Below are 20,357 nucleotides of genomic sequence, written 5' to 3'. Positions count from 1 at the left end.
TTTTTTTCTTTTTGCCTAGTTTTGGTAGTTTAGCCTCCCAGTGGGGTGGTTGCGGTCCCTGGCTTTCTTACCCTATATTTACTAGGATGGATGCAGTTCCTAGCTTTGTTAGCTTAGTATCCCAATGAGTTTAATGCAGTCACCGGCTTTGTTAGCATAGTCTCTCAGAGGGATGAATACAGTCCCCGGCTTTTTAGCCAAGTCGGCAAGGGACTGGATGTAGTCCTTAGCTTCGTAAGCCCAGTTCCAAACGGGAAGGCTGTTGTCCCTGGCCTTGTTAGTCTAGTATCCCAATAGAATGGTTGGAGCCAGTTTTCCAGTGGGATAAATGAGTCCATGGCTTCGTTAGCCTACCATTTACTGAATATTTACGGAAAAGATTACCATGGGAACGTGTAATTGGAATAGTTTTTTATTATTGTTATAACATCTAAATCTTTTAACGATGGAGGCTCCAGTCACGGACAGAAGTCCACTTTAAGGCCGGGCTTTAATTGAAATGCAGAAAGTTTTATTGAAAGAAAAAAGAAAAGACAAGGAAAATATTTACGAATTTTGAGGTAAATAAAAAAACCTGCCTTTCAAAAAGTGCCTGGTCATACTTACTCGTAAAGACGAGTTCTAAAGCTTAGAGTTTTAGGGATTGGTTCAGTTTGTTTTGAGATCTTTACCGAATTTGAGATATTAAATCATTGACCTTAAAGGTGGTATCATACAGTGCAGAATAGGAACTTAACGAGGGTGATACAGCTTTTTATATAAGGTTATTGACATATGCAGGCAGCTAGCAAGCCATCCTAGGGGCGTTCTTCCTTTATATGGCCTCACGTTGTGTAATTCTGATCCTGTTTGCGACGTCAAAGTCACGCCATCCCAGGTCTAGGTTATAAAGGCTTACATCGAGCGGGTCGACCCAGTTCCGTCACAGTCGCCATCCTGATCGGTCGCCTAACTCCAGTACAGATCTACAGACGATCGCTATAGAGCCTGTGTGAGTGGCATTTCCCAGGCACTACTACGGATGATGTCTGAAGATGCGTGTGATATGGTGGTCGGCAGCCCAGACAGTGGGGTGGAAGAGGCGATAGCTAGTTCTTTTGGATGCCTTTTGCTAGACAACGAATCGAAGGACTTCAAAAAAGATGAAACAGATGAAACGAGGGAACTCAGTGGTGACGGAAGTAATCCCGTCGTTGCGAATGTATGCGTCAAGAAAATAGATCGAGGGCTTTCCGTCAGCTCTGAAGAAACTGCGCCTTCGGGACCTGAGGAACGCGGAACACTTAACATAGCATTCGCTCGAACCGACCGTGTTGCTATCATCAAGGAGCTCCTGGAGACATATTTCAGCGATAACTATCTTACCCGAGATATCTTCTTGTTGAAGCATTTCCGAAAGAGCAAAGAAGGATGGATTTCCCTCAAGTTCATGGCTTCATATAAGAGAATCAAGAGAACGGCCAAAAGCCTGAATGAAGTGGAGGAAGCTATTCGACAATCATCCCTTTTGGAAATCAACGTGGAGGGCAACAAAGTCCGTCGCCTGGCTCCTCTCCCGGCATGCATCGAGGAGTACATACCTTCGCGCACCGTCCTCGTCGGAGAACTACCACAAGGCCTGAAACAACTGATGAATTTATCGCAGTACTTTGGTAGATTTGGCATCGTTTCCTCGATGCACCTACTGCGTCCTGGGGCCAACCTGCCGAATTTATTGCGTGATGTATCCCTCACCATCCCCAAGATCCGCGAGCAGTGGTGTGCTGTGGTTGAGTTCGATGAAATAACCACGGCGTCCCATGTGACTGAGATCATCAATAGCGGGTCCGACAAAACAGGTCCTGGTTGGGCATTGGAGCTCGTTATGCCCTGGCGAAGTGGTAAGATCTGTGAGCATCCAGAGCCAGGGAGAAGCCTGTGTAGATCCTGTCCTTCGTCGGGTTACTCCTCCCCCTCTGTCACCCCCGAACAGTCGCCAATTGTTGACAGCCGAAGTCGCAGCTTCCGAGGCCTCACTAAAAGAGAACGCATTGTTCTAAATCGCCCTCGTCACAACTGTTGCCACTCTTGTGCGTGCCAACACCAGTATCAGCGGTATAATCACCACTTTAGCTCTACCTTTCGCAAACATTACTTTCGTGAGGCGCAGAAGATGAATGATGGTGGATCCTATTCACCTCGACGCCACATCACTCAGCTGACAGCTGCGACATGCGACAATTGGCGAGCACCTTCCCCACCACAGTAGAAGCAGTTCTTTCGACTTTCGCATATATGCACTGAGAGCGTATATGGTCCTAGAATTATCTTGAACATCTGAGGAAGGCGTTCAAGACCATTCGACTGGTGGTTTTAACCTGACATTTGTGGCCTTCATAGCCCTGGAAGTCGTGAGGCCTCAAGGCCAATTAATCAAACAGCCATCCAAGTCACACTATTGAAACTAAATAACCAGGTTACACTACTGCAACTGAAACTAACCAACCAGGTCACACTACTGCAATTGAAACTAACCAACTAGGTCACACTACTGCAAATGAAACTACCCAACCAGGTCACACTATTGCAATTGAAACTCACCAACCAGGTCACGCTACTACAATTGAAACTAACCAACCAGGTCACAATTGAAAGTGAACAGTGAATCTTCTATCTGTACTTCAGATCCCATAAATCTTTTGTTTGTATTTAAGCCAGGGAGGATTCTGATGATTGCTTAAGATAATCAGTTTTGGGTGTTTAACCTCCTGGTACAGGAAGCCACCGTATAAACGCAACACTACGATGCGCAACCCTCGGGTGACCAGAACGCAACAATAGCTATAAGTTCCTACAGGACTTTTTTTTTTTTCCATTTTTTTTTACTGGTATTCGTGGCAGACAAAGATAAATTTTTGTTTTCTTACCAGGCGGATATAGGAAGCAGCAGTATATCCTGCCCTATTGCTCTTCATCATGTTGATGTATGTAAATGGATTTGAATGTACCAAATATGATATAACGCACAGTGTATCTGATGATTCGCAGCATTTGTGGACTTGATCAACCTGAAAAACATCCGTCCTGATTTGTAAAAATCATATATATATATATATATATATATATATATATATATATATATATATATATATATATATATATATATATATATATATATATATATATATATTTATATGATTGATATATCATTATTATTATTATTATTATTATTATTATTATTATTATTATTATTATTATTAGCATCATTATAGGACTCCTTTAGATGGGGCCCTGGTGATACCCCAGGGCCCCTTTTCCAGGGGTTCCTGCAGTTCCAAGAGTGCACTGTACTTAGTATCAGGGACAGGATGGACTCCTTTGAAGGGAAAAGCTCTTGGACGAGACTGTATCGAGTGACGCTGATACAGGTTCGTCAAAGATGACCTTCACTATCGGTGTAAACTTAAGCTGGCGGAGTCTGGTAAACCCTATGAATGATATATGAATTTATAGGAATAGTATGAACACAAGATACAGAAATATATGTGAATAGAATATATGATAATATTCATCTAAAATGTACAGTAATATCATACAAGAAGAGCATGTTTTATAACTCGTGTTCTTATCAAAACAGTAAACAGTGTATATTTGATATTGTTAAGTCTGCATTATCAAGTTAGAAATAATACCCTACACTAAGAAAATATAGTGTCTTTTATATATCCCTGGTATACGTAGTATCGTAATAATTCTTATAATGATAAATGTATCAAAACGAAATATCATTGCAGAAATAATACGTACGTATGTTTACAAATGTATGCAAAATATATGCAAATACAGTAAAACTGTGATAATAAGGTATCATAGAACAAATTTCGACGACAGAATCATTGTAACAATGTATCTTTAATAAATGCAATTACAATAGATAAAACTGACAATGATATATCTACAATAAACGTAAATACAGAAAACTAATCGTCTTTAACCTTTGTCATCGCTGTTCTCACCGTCTTCCCGGTGACCCGTTGATAATGAAGGAATTGGAATGGAACAGCAGATTTTGTTATCTTATAGCGTGGAATACTAAAATGTGAATAATAAATTAGTTATTAGCATAGTTTCCGTATGACGTTACTCACTTGAAGATGGCTATTTTGGAGGTTAGGTAGATATTACTGGATTATCACGTCGTACATACATGATTAAATACAATGATGAGGAACTGCTACAAATACAAATATCAGAAGGATAAAGTATCTTTTGATTACCATCAGCGATATCATACTAAGGCGAAAATAAGTCTTAAATCATTTTAGAAAAGACATTTTCGTTACAGATAATCATTAGGCATGACATTGCACCGTATTCGCGTCTATACCTCTGTGTATGTTTAGTTCATTTTGTAAAATGTGATTACATAATCATTTGAATATGTTTGCGCTAACTTAAATCAGATCGAACTTTATTCAGAGATAAAAACTCGTATCGCACTAAGCAAGGAAATACGGTCATTATGCCAAATGCATCAGTACCTAAGAAATACAGTAGTGTTTGTCGACACTTCTCTTTTTAGAACCAGTAATCAGGTATTCTTTATTATGTTGTGAGAGTGAAGTTATCAGTGCAGATCTAAAGGAAAGAAAATGTTTTAGCATCAATGTACATAAAGAATATTTACTCTGTAGGTTTTCAGTGGAAAGGGAGCTGTGGTTTCGGTGCGTTATACATGACAGCTAGAGACTGAGTGTGAACAAATGTGGCCTTTGTTGCCTTTTCCTAGCGCTACCTCGCGCGCATGCGGGGGAGGGGGTGGCCATTTCATGTGTGGCAGGGTGGCGACGAGAATGAATGAAGGCAATAAGTATGAATTATGTACATGTGTATATATGTATATGTCTTTGTATGTATATATATGTATACGTTGAAATATTTTTTTTTTTTTTTTTTTGCTTTGTCGCTGTCTCCCGCGTTTGCGAGGTAGCGCAAGGAAACAGACGAAAGAAATGGCCCAACCCACCCCCATACACATGTACATGTATATACATACGTCCACACACGCAAATATACATACCTACACAGCTTTCCATGGTTTACCCCAGACGCTTCACATGTCCTGATTCAATCCACTGACAGCACGTCAACCCCGGTACACCACATCGATCCAATTCACTCTATTCCTTGCCCTCCTTTCACCCTCCTGCATGTTCAGGCCCCGATCACACAAAATCTTTTTCACTCCATCTTTCCACCTCCAATTTAGTCTCCCACCTCTCCTCGTTCCCTCCACTTCCGACACATATATCCTCTTGGTCAATCTTACCTCACTCATTCTCTCCATGTGCCCAAACCATTTCAAAACACCCTCTTCTGCTCTCTCAACCACGCTCTTTTTATTTCCACACATCTCTCTTACCCTTACGTTACTTACTCGATCGAACCACCTCACACCACACATTGTCCTCAGACATCTCATTTCCAGCACATCCATCCTCCTGCGCACAACTCTATCCATAGCCAACGCCTCGCAACCATACAACATTGTTGGAACCACTATTCCTTCAAACATACCCATTTTTGCTTTCCGAGATAATGTTCTCGACTTCCACACCTTCAAGGCTCCCAGGATTTTCGCCCCCTCCCCCACCCTATGATCCACTTCCGCTTCCATGGTTCCATCCGCTGCCAGATCCACTCCCAGATATCTAAAACACTTTACTTCCTCCAGTTTTTCTCCATTCAAACTTACCTCCCAGTTGACTTGACCCTCAACCCTACTGTACCTAATAACCTTGCTCTTATTCACATTTACTCTTAACTTTCTTCTTTCACACACTTTACCAAACTCAGTCACCAGCTTCTGCAGTTTCTCACATGAATCAGCCACCAGCGCTGTATCATCAGCGAACAACAACTGACTCACTTCCCAAGCTCTCTCATCCCCAACAGACTTCATACTTGCCCCTCTTTCCAAAACTCTTGCATTCACCTCCCTAACAACCCCATCCATAAACAAATTAAACAACCATGGAGACATCACACACCCCTGCCGCAAACCTACATTCACTGAGAACCAATCACTTTCCTCTCTTCCTACACGTACACATGCCTTACATCCTCGATAAAAACTTTTCACTGCTTCTAACAACTTGCCTCCCGCACCATATATTCTTAATACCTTCCACAGAGCATCTCTATCAATTCTATCATATGCCTTCTCCAGATCCATAAATGCTACATACAGATCCATTTGCCTTTTCTAAGTATTTCTCACATACATTCTTCAAAGCAAACAACTGATCCACACATCCTCTACCACTTCTGAAACCACACTGCTCTTCCCCAATCCGATGCTCTGTACATGCCTTCACCCTCTCAGTCAATACCCTCCCATATAATTTACCAGGAATACTCAACAAACTTATACCTCTGTAATTTGAGCACTCACTCTTATCCCCTTTGCCTTTGTACAATGGCACTATGCACGCATTCCGCCAATCCTCAGGCACCTCACCATGAGTCATACATACATTAAATAACCTTACCAACCAGTCAATAATACAGTCACCTCCTTTTTTAATAAATTCCACTGCAATACCATCCAAACCTGCTGCCTTGCCGGCTTTCATCTTCCCCAAAGCTTTTACTACCTCTTCTCTGTTTACCAAATCATTTTCCCTAACCCTCTCACTTTGCACACCACCTCGACCAAAACACCCTATATCTGCCATAAATATATATATATATATATATATATATATATATATATATATATATATATATATATATATATATATATATATATATATATATATATACATATATATATATATACTTTCATACTATTCGCCATTTCCCGCGTTTGCAAGGTGGCGTTAAGAACACAGGACTGTGCCTTTGAGGGAATATCTTCACCTGGGGCCGTATGCAGAAAAATCCTTAGATTTCTGCTTATTTTAATGTTTAGCTGAGCAAGTGACTTAAGTGCCACACAGAATAGGACTAAGCACGATGCTTAGAAAAGCTCAAGCATTATATTTAAGAAGTATGAAATGCAGTTTGGGTCAAAATTTGTCTTCTGCTAAGCAAATACTTGAGCATAGGGCAGCTTTCAGAAACATGCTTAGCAAAATTCTTAAAGTTAAGTCAGATTCTTTGGGATTAAGGATACTTAAGCATTCTAAGAAGTTTTCTGCATACGGCCCCTGGCCCCCTTCTCTGTTCCTTCTTTTGGAAAATCAAAAAACGAGAGGGGAGGATTTCCAGCCACCCACTCCCTCTACTTTTAGTCGCCTTCCACGACACGCAGGGAATACATGGGAAGTATTCTTTCTCCCCTATCCCAGGGATAGTGTATATATATATATATATATATATATATATATATATATATATATATATATATATATATATATATATATATATATATATATATATATATTCCTATGAGTCCACGGGGAAAATGAAGCACGAAAAGTTCCCTAGTGCACTTTCGTGTAATAATCACATCATCAGGGGAGACACAAGAGAGAAATATAACAGTCAGTTGATATACCATCACTAATATTACCAAGAGAAATATCATTGAATCTTCTATTGTTAAATACACAAAGAATTATAATCTTAACATTAGTGATGGTCTATACAAATTTGATAACTTTATTGTTGATAAGATTTGTAAAATGGTAAGTTTAGGAACGCTCGTTGTATGTTTTGGACAATCACTTGTTTACCAAATGGCGTCCTAGCTTCGTCTCTTCGATGTATATCAACTGACTATTATATTTCTCTCTTGTGTCTCCCCTGATGATGTGATTATTACACGAAAGTGCACTTGGGAAATTTTCGTGTTTCATTTTCCCCGTGGACTCATAGGAATATCTTGATCACGCGCAAAATTGTGATCCTTTCCAACATATATATATATATATATATATATATATATATATATATATATATATATATATATATATATATATATATATATATATATATATGTGATCCCTGGGGATAGGGCAGAAAGAATACTTCCCACGTATTCCTTGCGCGTTGTAGAAGGCGACTAAAAGGGGAGGGAGTGGGTGGCTGGAAATCCTCCTCCCTCTTTTTTTTTTTTTTTTTAATTTCCCAAAAGAAGGAACAGAGAAGGGGGCCAGGTGAGGATATTCCCTCAAAGGCCCAGTCCGCTGTTCTTAACGCTACCTCGCTAACGCGGGAAATATCGAGTAGTATGAAAAAAAAAAAAAAAAAAAATATATATATATATATATATATATATATATATATATATATATATATATATATATATATATATATATATATATTTATACTTTGTCGCTGTCTCCCGCGTTTGCGAGGTAGCGCAAGGAAACAGACGAAAGAAATGGACCAACCCCCCCCAACACACATGCACATACACACGTCCACACACGCAAATACACACACCTACACAGCTTTCCATGGTTTACCCCAGACGCTTCACATGCCTTGATTCAATCCACTGACAGCACGTCAACCCCGGTATACCACATCGCTCCAATTCACTCTATTCGTTGCCCTCCTTTCACCCTCCTGCATGTTCAGGCCCCGATCACACAAAATCTTTTTCACTCCATCTTTCCACCTCCAATTTGGTCTCCGTCTTCTCCTTGCTCCCTCCACCTCCGACACATATATCCTCTTGGTCAATCTTTCCTCACTCATCCTCTCCATGTGCCCAAACCACTTCAAAACATCCTCTTCTGCTCTCTCAACCACGCTCTTTTTATTTCCACACATCTCTCTTACCCTTACGTTACTCACTCGATCAAACCACCTCACACCACACATTGTCCTCAAACATCTCATTTCCAGCACATCCATCCTCCTGCGCACAACTCTATCCATAGCCCACGCCTCGCAACCATACAACATTGTTGGAACCACTATTCCTTCAAACATACCCATTTTTGCTTTCCGAGATAATGTTCTCGACTTCCACACATTCTTCATGGCCCCCAGAATTTTCGCCCCCTCCCCCACCCTATGATCCACTTCCGCTTCCATGGTTCCATCCGCTGCCAGATCCACTCCCAGATATTTAAAACACTTCACTTCCTCCAGTTTTTCTCCATTCAAACTCACCTCCCAATTGACTTGACCATCAACCCTACTGTACCTAATAACCTTGCTCTTATTCACATTTACTCTTAACTTTCTTCTTCCACACACTTTACCAAACTCAGTCACCAGCTTCTGCAGTTTCTCACATGAATCAGCCACCAGCACTGTATCATCAGCGAACAACAACTGACTCACTTCCCAAGCTCTCTCATCCCCAACAGACTTCATACTTGCCCCTCTTTCCAAAACTCTTGCATTTACCTCCCTAACAACCCCATCCATAAACAAATTAAACAACCATGGAGACATCACACACCCCTGCCGCAAACCTACATTCACTGAGAGCCAATCACTTTCCTCTCTTCCTACACGTACACATGCCTTACATCCTCGATAAAAACTTTTCACTGCTTCTAACAACTTTCCTCCCACACCATATATTCTTAATACCTTCCACAGAGCATCTCTATCAACTCTATCATATGCCTTCTCCAGATCCATAAATGCTACATACAAATCCATTTGCTTTTCTAAGTATTTCTCACATACATTCTTCAAAGCAAACACCTGATCCACACATCCTCTACCACTTCTGAAACCACACTGCTCTTCCCCAATCTGATGCTCTGTACATGCCTTCACCCTCTCAATCAATACCCTCCCATATAATTTACCAGGAATACTCAACAAACTTATACCTCTGTAATTTGAGCACTCACTTTTATCCCCTTTGCCTTTGTACAATGGCACTATGCACGCATTCCGCCAATCCTCAGGCACCTCACCATGAGTCATACATACATTAAATAACCTTACCAACCAGTCAACAATACAGTCACCCCCTGTATATATATATATATATATATATATATATATATATATATATATATATATATATATATATATATATATATATATATATATATATATATATATATGAGAATGAGTGAGGAAAGATTGACCAGGAGGATATGTGTGTCGGGGGTGGGGGGAACGAGGAGAGGTGGGAGACCAAATTGGAGGTGGAAGGATGGAGTGAAAGAGTTTGTGTGATCGGGGCCTGAACATGCAGGAGGGTGAAAGGAGGGCAAGGAATAGAGTGAATTGGATCGATGTGGTATACCGGGGTTGACGTGCTGTCAGTGGACTGAATCAGGGCATGTGAAGCGTCTGGGGTAAACCATGGAAAGCTGTGTAGGTATATATATTTGCGTAAGTGGACGTATGTATATACATGTGTATGGGGGTGGGTTGGGCCATTTCTTTCGTCTGTTTCCTTGCGCTACCTCGCAAACGCGGGAGACAGCGGAAAAAAAAAAAAATATATATATATATATATATATATATATATATGTGTGTGTGTGTGTGTGTGTGTGTGTGTATATATATCATACAAATAGGAAAATGACTATTCGATGATTAGGTAATCGAATACCCTTCGTCTCATGTTGGTGAGCAACGGGGCCTAGACCGATCAAATCCTATCAGGCTTACACAACCAACAGATGGCATTTTACAGAACCTAACTGTACAACACGGAGCTATATGAATACGAATATAGTGCATATGAACGCGCACTTTCATAGAACATACAAACCTCCAACAGCCAGGATCAAGCTATCAATTTACATATAGTAGAACCTTTTTATTTTGAAGGCTCCAGTCACGGACAAAGTCCACATCAAGGGCGGGCCCTAATTGAAGTATATAGAGAAATATGAAACTGAGAAAGAAAAGACATGGGAATGTATTGTATCTACAAATTTTTGAGAAAGTGAAAAACCTGTCTTTTGAAATGTGCCAGATCACATTTATTGGGAAAGACATGAGAGGGTAGAGGGTTTCAAAGCTTTGACGTGTAGGGAAAGAAGCAGGTGTCAAAACGGCCCACCCTTGAGCTGCTGATTGCCACACAATTGTCATGTGACGCAGCAGCTTGCCGAGTATTGTGTGGTCTAGTTAGTGGTGTGGGCACACAAGCAGCCAGCTTTCGGGAGCAAAATCCAAAGTAATACCTATAGAAGAGGGAAAGTGAGCCAACACTGCAGCGAAGGGTAGGGGGTCATGATTGGAAGTTAGCCTAGAACACTTTATAAGGCGGACCGCTTTCGACTCAACTCTGTCAAGTAAGGATGCAGAGCTAGAACCACCCCAAATGTTAGAGCAGTAATCCATACAAGGACGAATCAGTAGTCCCTTGTATAAACGGAGCAACTGTTCAAAAGAGACGAAGTTTCGACATCTAAACAAGACATCCAGTTTCTTAGAGGCAGACTTAGCTATTCCTGTAATGTGGGGTTTCTAAGAGAGTGGCTATTACAGTAACACCAAGTATGCTCATTGATTCAAGAGGTGGAATTACAGAACCGTCAGAGACGAGAATTGTGAGTTTTAGATAGAGATGGGTAGAAACTGGGTCTTGTAGGCATTAAACTTAAGATTTTGTGTACCCCACTGAGATATCCTGTCCAAGTCTAAGTTTAATGAGGTAGCTGTGTCAAGACGAGATACAGATCGAGTGACAGAAGAGGGAGCAGAATTGAAGGATGTGGATGAATGCAGTGTTGAATGGTCAGCGTATGAGTTCATTGGATTATTTGTAGAAGAAAGGAAATCGTTGAAAAAAAGGAGTAAAAGTGTAGGGGACAGGACAGAACCTTGAGGGACACTGCTATTGATGGAGAAAATGGGGGAGGCTGATCCGTCAACAACTACATCGACAGATCGGCCAGAGAGGAAGCTAGATGTGAAGGAGTAAAGTGTGGGAGGAAAGCCAAAAGAGGGGAGCTTAGAGATGATACTCCGATTCCACACCCTGTCAAAAGCCTTAGACATGTCAAGGGCAACTTCGCATGACTCCCCAAAATCTTTCAGGGATGATGACCAGACATTAGTAAGGTAAGAAAGAATATCACCAGTGGATCTCGTCTAATGGAAGCCATATTGATGGCCAGAGAGAAGTCTGTGATTTTCGAGGTGTTTAAGGATATGGGAGTTGAGGAGGGATTCAAAGACTTTGGAAATGGTAGATGTCAAAGCAATAGGACGATAGTTAGAAGGGTCAGAACGGTCACCCTTCATTGGATTGGGATGTATCATTGTATACTTTCAAGGAGAATGAAAACTTTTGGTTTTTAAACAGAAACGGAACAGACGAGCAAGCACAGGTGCCAGTTCAGAGGCACACTCTTTCAGTACACGGGATTGGATGCCATCAGAACCATAATCCTTGCTTGCGTCCAGAGTAAGAGGAGCTTTTCGGACAGTACGAAAAGAGATTACGAGAAGAGGCATAGGATTATCAAGAGGAGCATCAGGGAGTGAAGGAATGTTAGTCATCCAAGGTGAAGTTAGAGAAGAAAAGGGAACCAAAGAGAGTTGCTTTGTCTACGGGAGAGACAGCTATAGTACCATCAGAGCAGAAAAATGAAGGCAAGGTAGAGGGACAGAGGTTGTTAGAGATACCCTTAGCTAAAGACCTTTAAGACCTACCAGTGGGTGACAGAGATGCTATCGTACTTCCTTTGAATAGAGGAACGCTTTGCCTCACGGATAACGTACTTGGAACGATTACGGGCAGTGATAAAAGCTGAATGGGAGCCAGAGGAAGGAGAGTTTGTCCAAGCCCGATATGCCTGATCCCTTGCCTGAGTGGCCTCAGAACAGGAATTGTTGAACCATGGATTGGATAAAGAGGTCGTCTTCCCGCGAGAATAACTTCTGCTATGCGTTTGGCGGAGACAGAGGCATCACCACATAAGAGACTAATAATTTACCCAAGGAAAGTAAATAAAGGTTATTCCAGTCAGCTTTGTTCAGGTGCCAGTATTTACGCTTAGAAGTGGCTGCATTCAAGTTCAAGAATGAAAAGTAAGCAAATAGGTTTGTCGAGTTTGGTCACTACATCTAAAAAGCACAAAGATTTAATACAAAAGGTCCAGAGGAGTGCAACAAAGATGGTACCAGAATTATGAAAAGTGAGTTACAGTGATAAGCTATTAATCTGACCACCTTGAAAAAGAAAAAAGGGGATACTTGATCCCAACCTTAGATTTTAAACCAAAAGATCCAGAAACAAAACAACCAGATAACACGAAACTAAACAAGAAACTTCTTAAAGAAGATATGAATATAAATATTTTGTCCCCCCTATCCCGTATATTCTTAACCCATAAAGCATTCCACTCGACTGTCATATGCTTTCTACAGATCCATAAATGTTGCATACAGCTTCTTACCTTTAACTAGATATGTTTTCAGTCATTTCCAGTGGAATTCACCAGTTAGTGAAACTCTTTTGCATAACCTTCCGTTTCCATGCTAAAGTACATATCAAATGCATCCGCTCTATCACACTTTCTCCTCCATACTTCAGTATTTCAGCTATAATCCCATCCACTTCAGGCACTTTTACAGTGTAAGAATAGCATATGAATGGAATAAACTGAATGAGGCCATGATATATGCCGCCAGCATAAAGTCGTATGAAAAAGTTGTATGATGGTGGTTAGGGACCCACGAATGTAAAACTACCTCCCCGTAAAGTATAGGTTAGTAATTATACACCTACACTAACCTATACTTAAACTACTTTGCTGATTATTTGATATCAAATGACACTGTTTAGCTCTCAGGAAAACAGGCCAACTTTGTTCATGCAGGCAGTCAGCAAACAACCACCAAAACGAGTTCTCTCCAGCTACAGCTACGGTACGCGCTCTCCAGCCCTGATACTTTTCTCCAGTTAAACATCTGACCCCGGCTGACAGCGGACAGCAGGCTCGCCTGACCTTTTTCTAGACCCACCTGAACCGAGATACCGTCTACTCTAGTCGATTGCCGGTACTTTTAGACACGCATGAGGAAGCAGAAGTAGGTTTGATATACAAAGACTCTCCCACGGCATTATAACCTCCCGTTGGAACACCTTTTGTTGCTGAGGGTCTCTTGCATTCAAATCTGGTCCTGTGGACTACAACAGACTCTATCTCACTATTTTTCTTTCTTTTCCGTTGTCGTGTAGGAGCCTCCTGGATCGTACGGTGGGAGTAGGGTCTGTATACGCTCCCAAGCGCCAGGAGTGACACGCATCTTATTCAGAGTGGGTTCTTGTATGCACAAAGGGTCAGGAATAGCATACCGAGTCGCAATGGGAATATGTGATGGAGCAGAAGCACCCATTGTTAAGGATCGTAAGAAGTCAGAACTGTTAGGGGAGGCTCTCCATAAAGCCTCCGAAGTAGGATCTTTCGTCCGGTATGGAGGGCTTACGCTTCCCAAACTGCTACGTAGCGAAAATGGCCAAGACCGTGATCCTCACCAACAGTATGAGAACGACGACCGCCTGAAGACGAAGAAAGCTGAAAGCCTCAGGCGCCTCACTGAGCGAACACAACCGCGGCTCCTGCTCTGACCACCGCAAACGTTTCGACCACTAACACCGACCTGCAGGCTCTTCCATCGCCGCCAACAACAGAGCCACCGCCACCGCCGTTGCAAACAAAGACGAAGGAGGATGGACCGCCATCGAAAGCAATGACACCGTAACTCCTCGGGAAACTGTTTCCCAGGACGCCCCGGAGCCCCGGCCGCCACAACCACAACCAACATCAGCGCCACCAAGAGCTCAACTCCGGTGTTTCCCAAGTTCCTTCCGCATTGCAATCACAGAGACGAAATCGGCATATGCCATTATTACAAACATAGAGAAGATACCACATGCCAAGTTTACAGTCCGACCAAACCTCGTGGGGGGGGGGGGGGGGGGGGGGATAATCCTCCACCCCAAAGACGCCTCCTCCGTTCATGAAAGAAATGAAATCCTTGGTGCTATAGTATCCCAAGGAATTGTACGTGGATCCCCTGGAAAACAATCCCCAGTATCTGTAGGCTGGGGGTGCCCTTCGCTCGCGGACAAATCCGTATATTTGGCAGGTGCTCATTACTTACTACGGACATACGCCGAGTCATATAGACCTGAAAACCTGGGGAGAATTTGAGGTGAGGCCTTGCGTGCTGGAACCCCTCACATGTTACCGCTGCCAGAGGTTCGGGCACCACCAGTCAAAGTGCTCAAACCAAGAGATAGGCTTCATATGTTCACTGAGGCACAAGAGAGAACCGTGCCTCACCAAACTAATAAAGGGCGATAAAATAACGCTCAAATGTGTGAACTGGGGAGGGAAACAACGCATGGAACCCGGGTTGCCCCGAGAGCACAAAGAGGGTGCTCGCCAGCAAGCCCGAACCCCTTGCACCCACAAATGTGGTCGTATTGGATAATATCAATGCGAAAGTGGGATGTGATGGAACTGGTAAATAGGGAATGCCTGAAATAAGTGAGAAAGGAAGCTAACTTGTGAATGATTTTGCTGAGAGGCGTTTATTCCTTGCGAACACCTTTTTTCAGCACAAAATGATCCACCGAAATACATGGATGAGGAATTATGGAAAAGAGCAAAAGACTTTATGTGGCAGTGGATGAATGATAGAGAAAGGCTGTGCTGGATGTTAGAGTCGTGAGAGGATTCTTTGCGGACTTTGACCATTTTGCAGTTCTTGTGGGGATTAGGATCAGGGAGAAGTGGTGGTATGGTGTAAGGATGAATGGAGAGGTGAAAGTGTTAGCAAGTGAGAAGATAAATCAGAAAAAATACTGGGAGGAGTATGGGAGGTAACTGAAAGCTTAGATGGAAGTGCAGTGAATGTAGGAATGCGTTCACGTGTGAATGAGGTGTTCAAAATGTTTAGAGAAATACTAGTAAATGTTTTATAATCAGTTGTTGGATATAAGGTAATGAGATACAGGAATAAAAAGGGCAATGCATGGTGGGCAGGAGAGATTAGAAATGCTGTGGAAAAGAAGAAAAGGCATGTGGTAGATTGCTCAATGGGAATGTACCAGTGGAAGTTCTGCAAAAAAGGAGGGGAGAATGCAGAATATGTAATCGGAATGTAAAGAAGCTGATAGAGAAAAACAAAGAAAGAGTAGATGAAGATTTTCGATGCAAATTAAATGAAAAGTTTCGGTATAATAAGAATTTATACTTGAAGGAGGTGAAAAAGAAAAGAGGTGGATGTAAGAGTAGAAATGTTTTGAGAATTAAAGATTAAGAGTTGCTGAATCAAAAGGAGGAAGTGAAAGGAAGATGTAAAGAGTATTTTGAAGAACTGATGAATGTGGGAGAAGGGGAGGCAACAGTTGTTACATACATGGGTATGGGGGAGGGAAGGAAGAAGATTATAAGTGCATAGGCCTATAGCAAAGAGGGAGGTAAAAAGGGCAAAAATGAGGCTGAAGGTGGGAAAAGCACCTGGAGTGGATGAGATTACGGATAAAATGCTAAAGTATGGATGAGCAAGTGAGATAGAGTGGATGCATCTTATATGTAATTTAGCATGGAAACAGAAGGTTGTGCCTGAGGACTGGATGAAAGCTATTGTTCTTCCTTTATTCATAGGAAAAGGTGCGAAAGGTGTATGGAGCAATTATAGGGGAATAAGTCTGTTAAGTATACCAGGAAAAATATATGCAAGAATATTGATTGACAGAGTGATGAAAGTAACTGAATGCAGAATAAGTGAAGAGCAAGGGGGTTTTAGGAAAGGTAGGGGATGTGTGGATAAGATTATTGTAGTAAAAATGACCGTGGAAAAGTATTAAGCGAAGGGTAAAAATATGTATGCAGCTTTTATGGATCTTTTATGGATATATATATATATATATATATATATATATATATATATATATATATATATATATATATATATATATATATATATATATATATATATATATATATATATATATATATATCCACTCCCAGATATCTAAAACACTTCACTTCCTCCAGTTTTTCTCCATTCAAACTCACCTCCCAATTGACTTGACCCTCAACCCTACTGTACCTAATAACCTTGCTCTTATTCACATTCACTCTTAACTTTCTTCTTCCACACACTTTACCAAACTCAGTCACCAGCTTCTGCAGTTTCTCACATGAATCAGCCACCAGCGCTGTATCATCAGCGAACAACAACTGACTCACTTCCCAAGCTCTCTCATCCCCAACAGACTTCATACTTGCCCCTCTTTCCAAAACTCTTGCATTTACCTCCCTAACAACCCCATCCATAAACAAATTAAACAACCATGGAGACATCACACACCCCTGCCGCAAACCTACATTCACTGAGAACCAATCACTTTCCTCTCTTCCTACACGTACACATGCCTTACATCCTCGATAAAAACTTTTCACTGCTTCTAACAACTTTCCTCCCACACCATATATTCTTAATACCTTCCACAGAGCATCTCTATCAACTCTATCATATGCCTTCTCCAGATCCATAAATGCTACATACAAATCCATTTGCTTTTCTAAGTATTTCTCACATACATTCTTCAAAGCAAACACCTGATCCACACATCCTCTACCACTTCTGAAACCACACTGCTCTTCCCCAATCTGATGCTCTGTACATGCCTTCACCCTCTCAATAAATACCCTCCCATATAATTTACCAGGAATACTCAACAAACTTATACCTCTGTAATTTGAGCACTCACTCTTATCCCCTTTGCCTTTGTACAATGGCACTATGCACGCATTCCGCCAATCCTCAGGCACCTCACCATGAGTCATACATACATTAAATAACCTTACCAACCAGTCAACAATACAGTCACCCCTTTTTTAATAAATTCCACTGCAATACCATCCAAACCTGCTGCCTTGCCGGCTTTCATCTTCCGCAAAGCTTTCACTACCTCTTCTCTGTTTACCAAATCACTTTCCCTAACCCTCTCACTTTGCACACCATCTCGACCAAAACACCCTATATCTGCCACTCTATCATCAAACACATTCAACAAACCTTCAAAATACTAACTCCATCTCCTGGCAGCGGATGGAACCATGGAAGCGGAAGTGGATCATAGGGTGGGGGAGGGGGCGAAAATTCTGGGGGCCTTGAAGAATAAAAAAATAATAATATATATATATATATATATATATATATATATATATATATATATATATATATATATATATATATATATATATATATATATATAGGGGAGAAGGGATAGGGGAGAAAGAATACTTCCCACGTATTCCCTGCGTGTCGTAGAAGGCGACTAAAAGGGGAGGGAGCAGGGGGCTGGAAATCCTCCCCTCTCGTTTTTTTTTTAATTTTCCAAAAGAGGGAACAGAGAATTGCGCCAGGTGAGGGTATTCCCTCAAAGGCCCAGTCCTCTGTTCTTAACGCTACCTCGCTAATGCGGGAAATGGCGAATAGTTTGAAAGAAAAAAAAAAAAAAAAAATATATATATATATATATATATATATATATATGTATATATATATATATATATTTTCTTTGTCGCTGTCTCCCGCGCTTCCGAGGTAGCGCAAGGAAACAGACGAAAGAAATGGCCCAACCCAAACCCATACACATGTATTTACATACGTCCACACACGCAAATATACATACCTACACATCTTTCCATGGTTTACCCCAGACGCTTCACATGCCCTAATTCAATCCACTGACAGCACGTCAACCCCGGTATACCACATCGCTCCAATTCACTCTATTCCTTGCCCTCCTTTCACCCTCCTGCATGTTCAGGCCCCGATCACACAAAATCTTTTTCACTCCATCTTTCCACCTCCAATTTGGTCTCCCACTTCTCCTCGTTCCCTCCACCTCCGACACATATATTCTCTTGGTCAATCTTTCCTCACTCATTCTCGTCATGTGCCCAAACCATTTCAAAACACCCTCTTCTGCTCTCTCAACCACGCTCTTTTTATTTCCACACATCTCTCTTACCCTTACGTTACTTACTCGATCAAACTACCTCACACCACACATTGTCCTCAAACATCTCATTTCCAGCACATCCGTCCTCCTGCGCACAACTCTATCCATAGCCCACGCCTCGCAACCATACAACATTGTTGGAACCACTATTCCTTCAAACATACCCATTTTTACTTTCCGAGATAATGTTCTCGACTTCCACACATTCTTCAAGGCTCCCAGGATTTTCGCCCCCTCCCCCACCCTATGATCCACTTCCGCTTCCATGGTTCCATCCGCTGCCAGATCCACTCCCAGATATCTAAAACACTTTACTTCCTCCAGTTTTTCTCCATTCAAACTCACCTCCCAATTGACTTGACCCTCAACCCTACTGTACCTAATAACCTTGCTCTTATTCACATTTACTCTTAACTTTCTTCTTTCACACACTTTACCAAACTCAGTCACCAGCTTCTGCAGTTTCTCACATGAATCAGCCACCAGCGCTGTATCATCAGCGAACAACAACTGACTCACTTCCCAAGCTCTCTCATCCCCAACAGACTTCATACTTGCCCCTCTTTCCAAAACTCTTGCATTTACCTCCCTAACAACCCCATCCATAAACAAATTAAACAACCATGGAGACATCACACACCCCTGTCGCAAACCTACATTCACTGAGACCCAATCACTTTCCTCTCTTCCTACACGTACACATGCCATACATCCTCGATAAAAACTTTTCACTGCTTCTAACAACTTGCCTCCCACACCATATATTCTTAATACCTTCCACAGAGCATCTCTATCAACTCTATCATATGCCTTCTCCAGATCCATAAATGCTACATACAAATCCATTTGCTTTTCTAAGTATTTCTCACATACATTCTTCAAAGCAAACACCTGATCCACACATCCTCTACCACTTCTGAAACCACACTGCTCTTCCCCAATCTGATGCTCTGTACATGCCTTCACCCTCTCAATCAATACCCTCCCATATAATTTACCAGGAATACTCAACAAACTTATACCTCTGTAATTTGAGCACTCACTCTTATCCCCTTTGCCTTTGTACAATGGCACTATGCACGCATTCCGCCAATCCTCAGGCACCTCACCATGAGTCATACATACATTAAATAACCTTACCAACCAGTCAATAATACAGTCACCCCCTTTTTTAATAAATTCCACTGCAATACCATCCAAACCTGCTGCCTTGCCGGCTTTCATCTTCCGCAAAGCTTTTACTACTTCTTCTCTGTTTACCAAATCATTTTCCCTAACCCTCTCACTTTGCACACCACCTCGACCGAGACACCCTATATCTGCCACTCTATCATCAAACACATTCAACAAACCTTCAAAATACTCACTCCATCTCCTTCTCACATCCCCACTACTTGTTATCACCTCCCCATTTGCGCCCTTCACTGAAGTTCCCATT

At 41.6% G+C, this 20,357-nt stretch overlaps 1 protein-coding gene across 1 annotated transcript in view; it reads left to right on the top strand.

Moving 5' to 3' along the window:
- The window catches only part of LOC139749325 (la-related protein 6-like), a 4,469-nt gene extending 359 nt beyond the window's left edge, over positions 1–4,110 (top strand). The window contains exon 1 of the mRNA XM_071663048.1: positions 1–4,110. This exon is cut by the window's left edge and continues 359 nt beyond it. Coding sequence (XP_071519149.1) covers positions 1,022–2,248 — 1,227 coding nt within the window. The 5' untranslated portion in view covers positions 1–1,021 and the 3' untranslated portion in view covers positions 2,249–4,110.
- Positions 4,111–20,357: the final 16,247 nt, after the last annotated feature.

Source organism: Panulirus ornatus, chromosome 7, assembly GCF_036320965.1.
Source record: "Panulirus ornatus isolate Po-2019 chromosome 7, ASM3632096v1, whole genome shotgun sequence".
NCBI classification, from domain to species: domain Eukaryota; kingdom Metazoa; phylum Arthropoda; class Malacostraca; order Decapoda; family Palinuridae; genus Panulirus; species Panulirus ornatus.
This window is presented reverse-complemented; position numbering and strand designations above follow the sequence as displayed.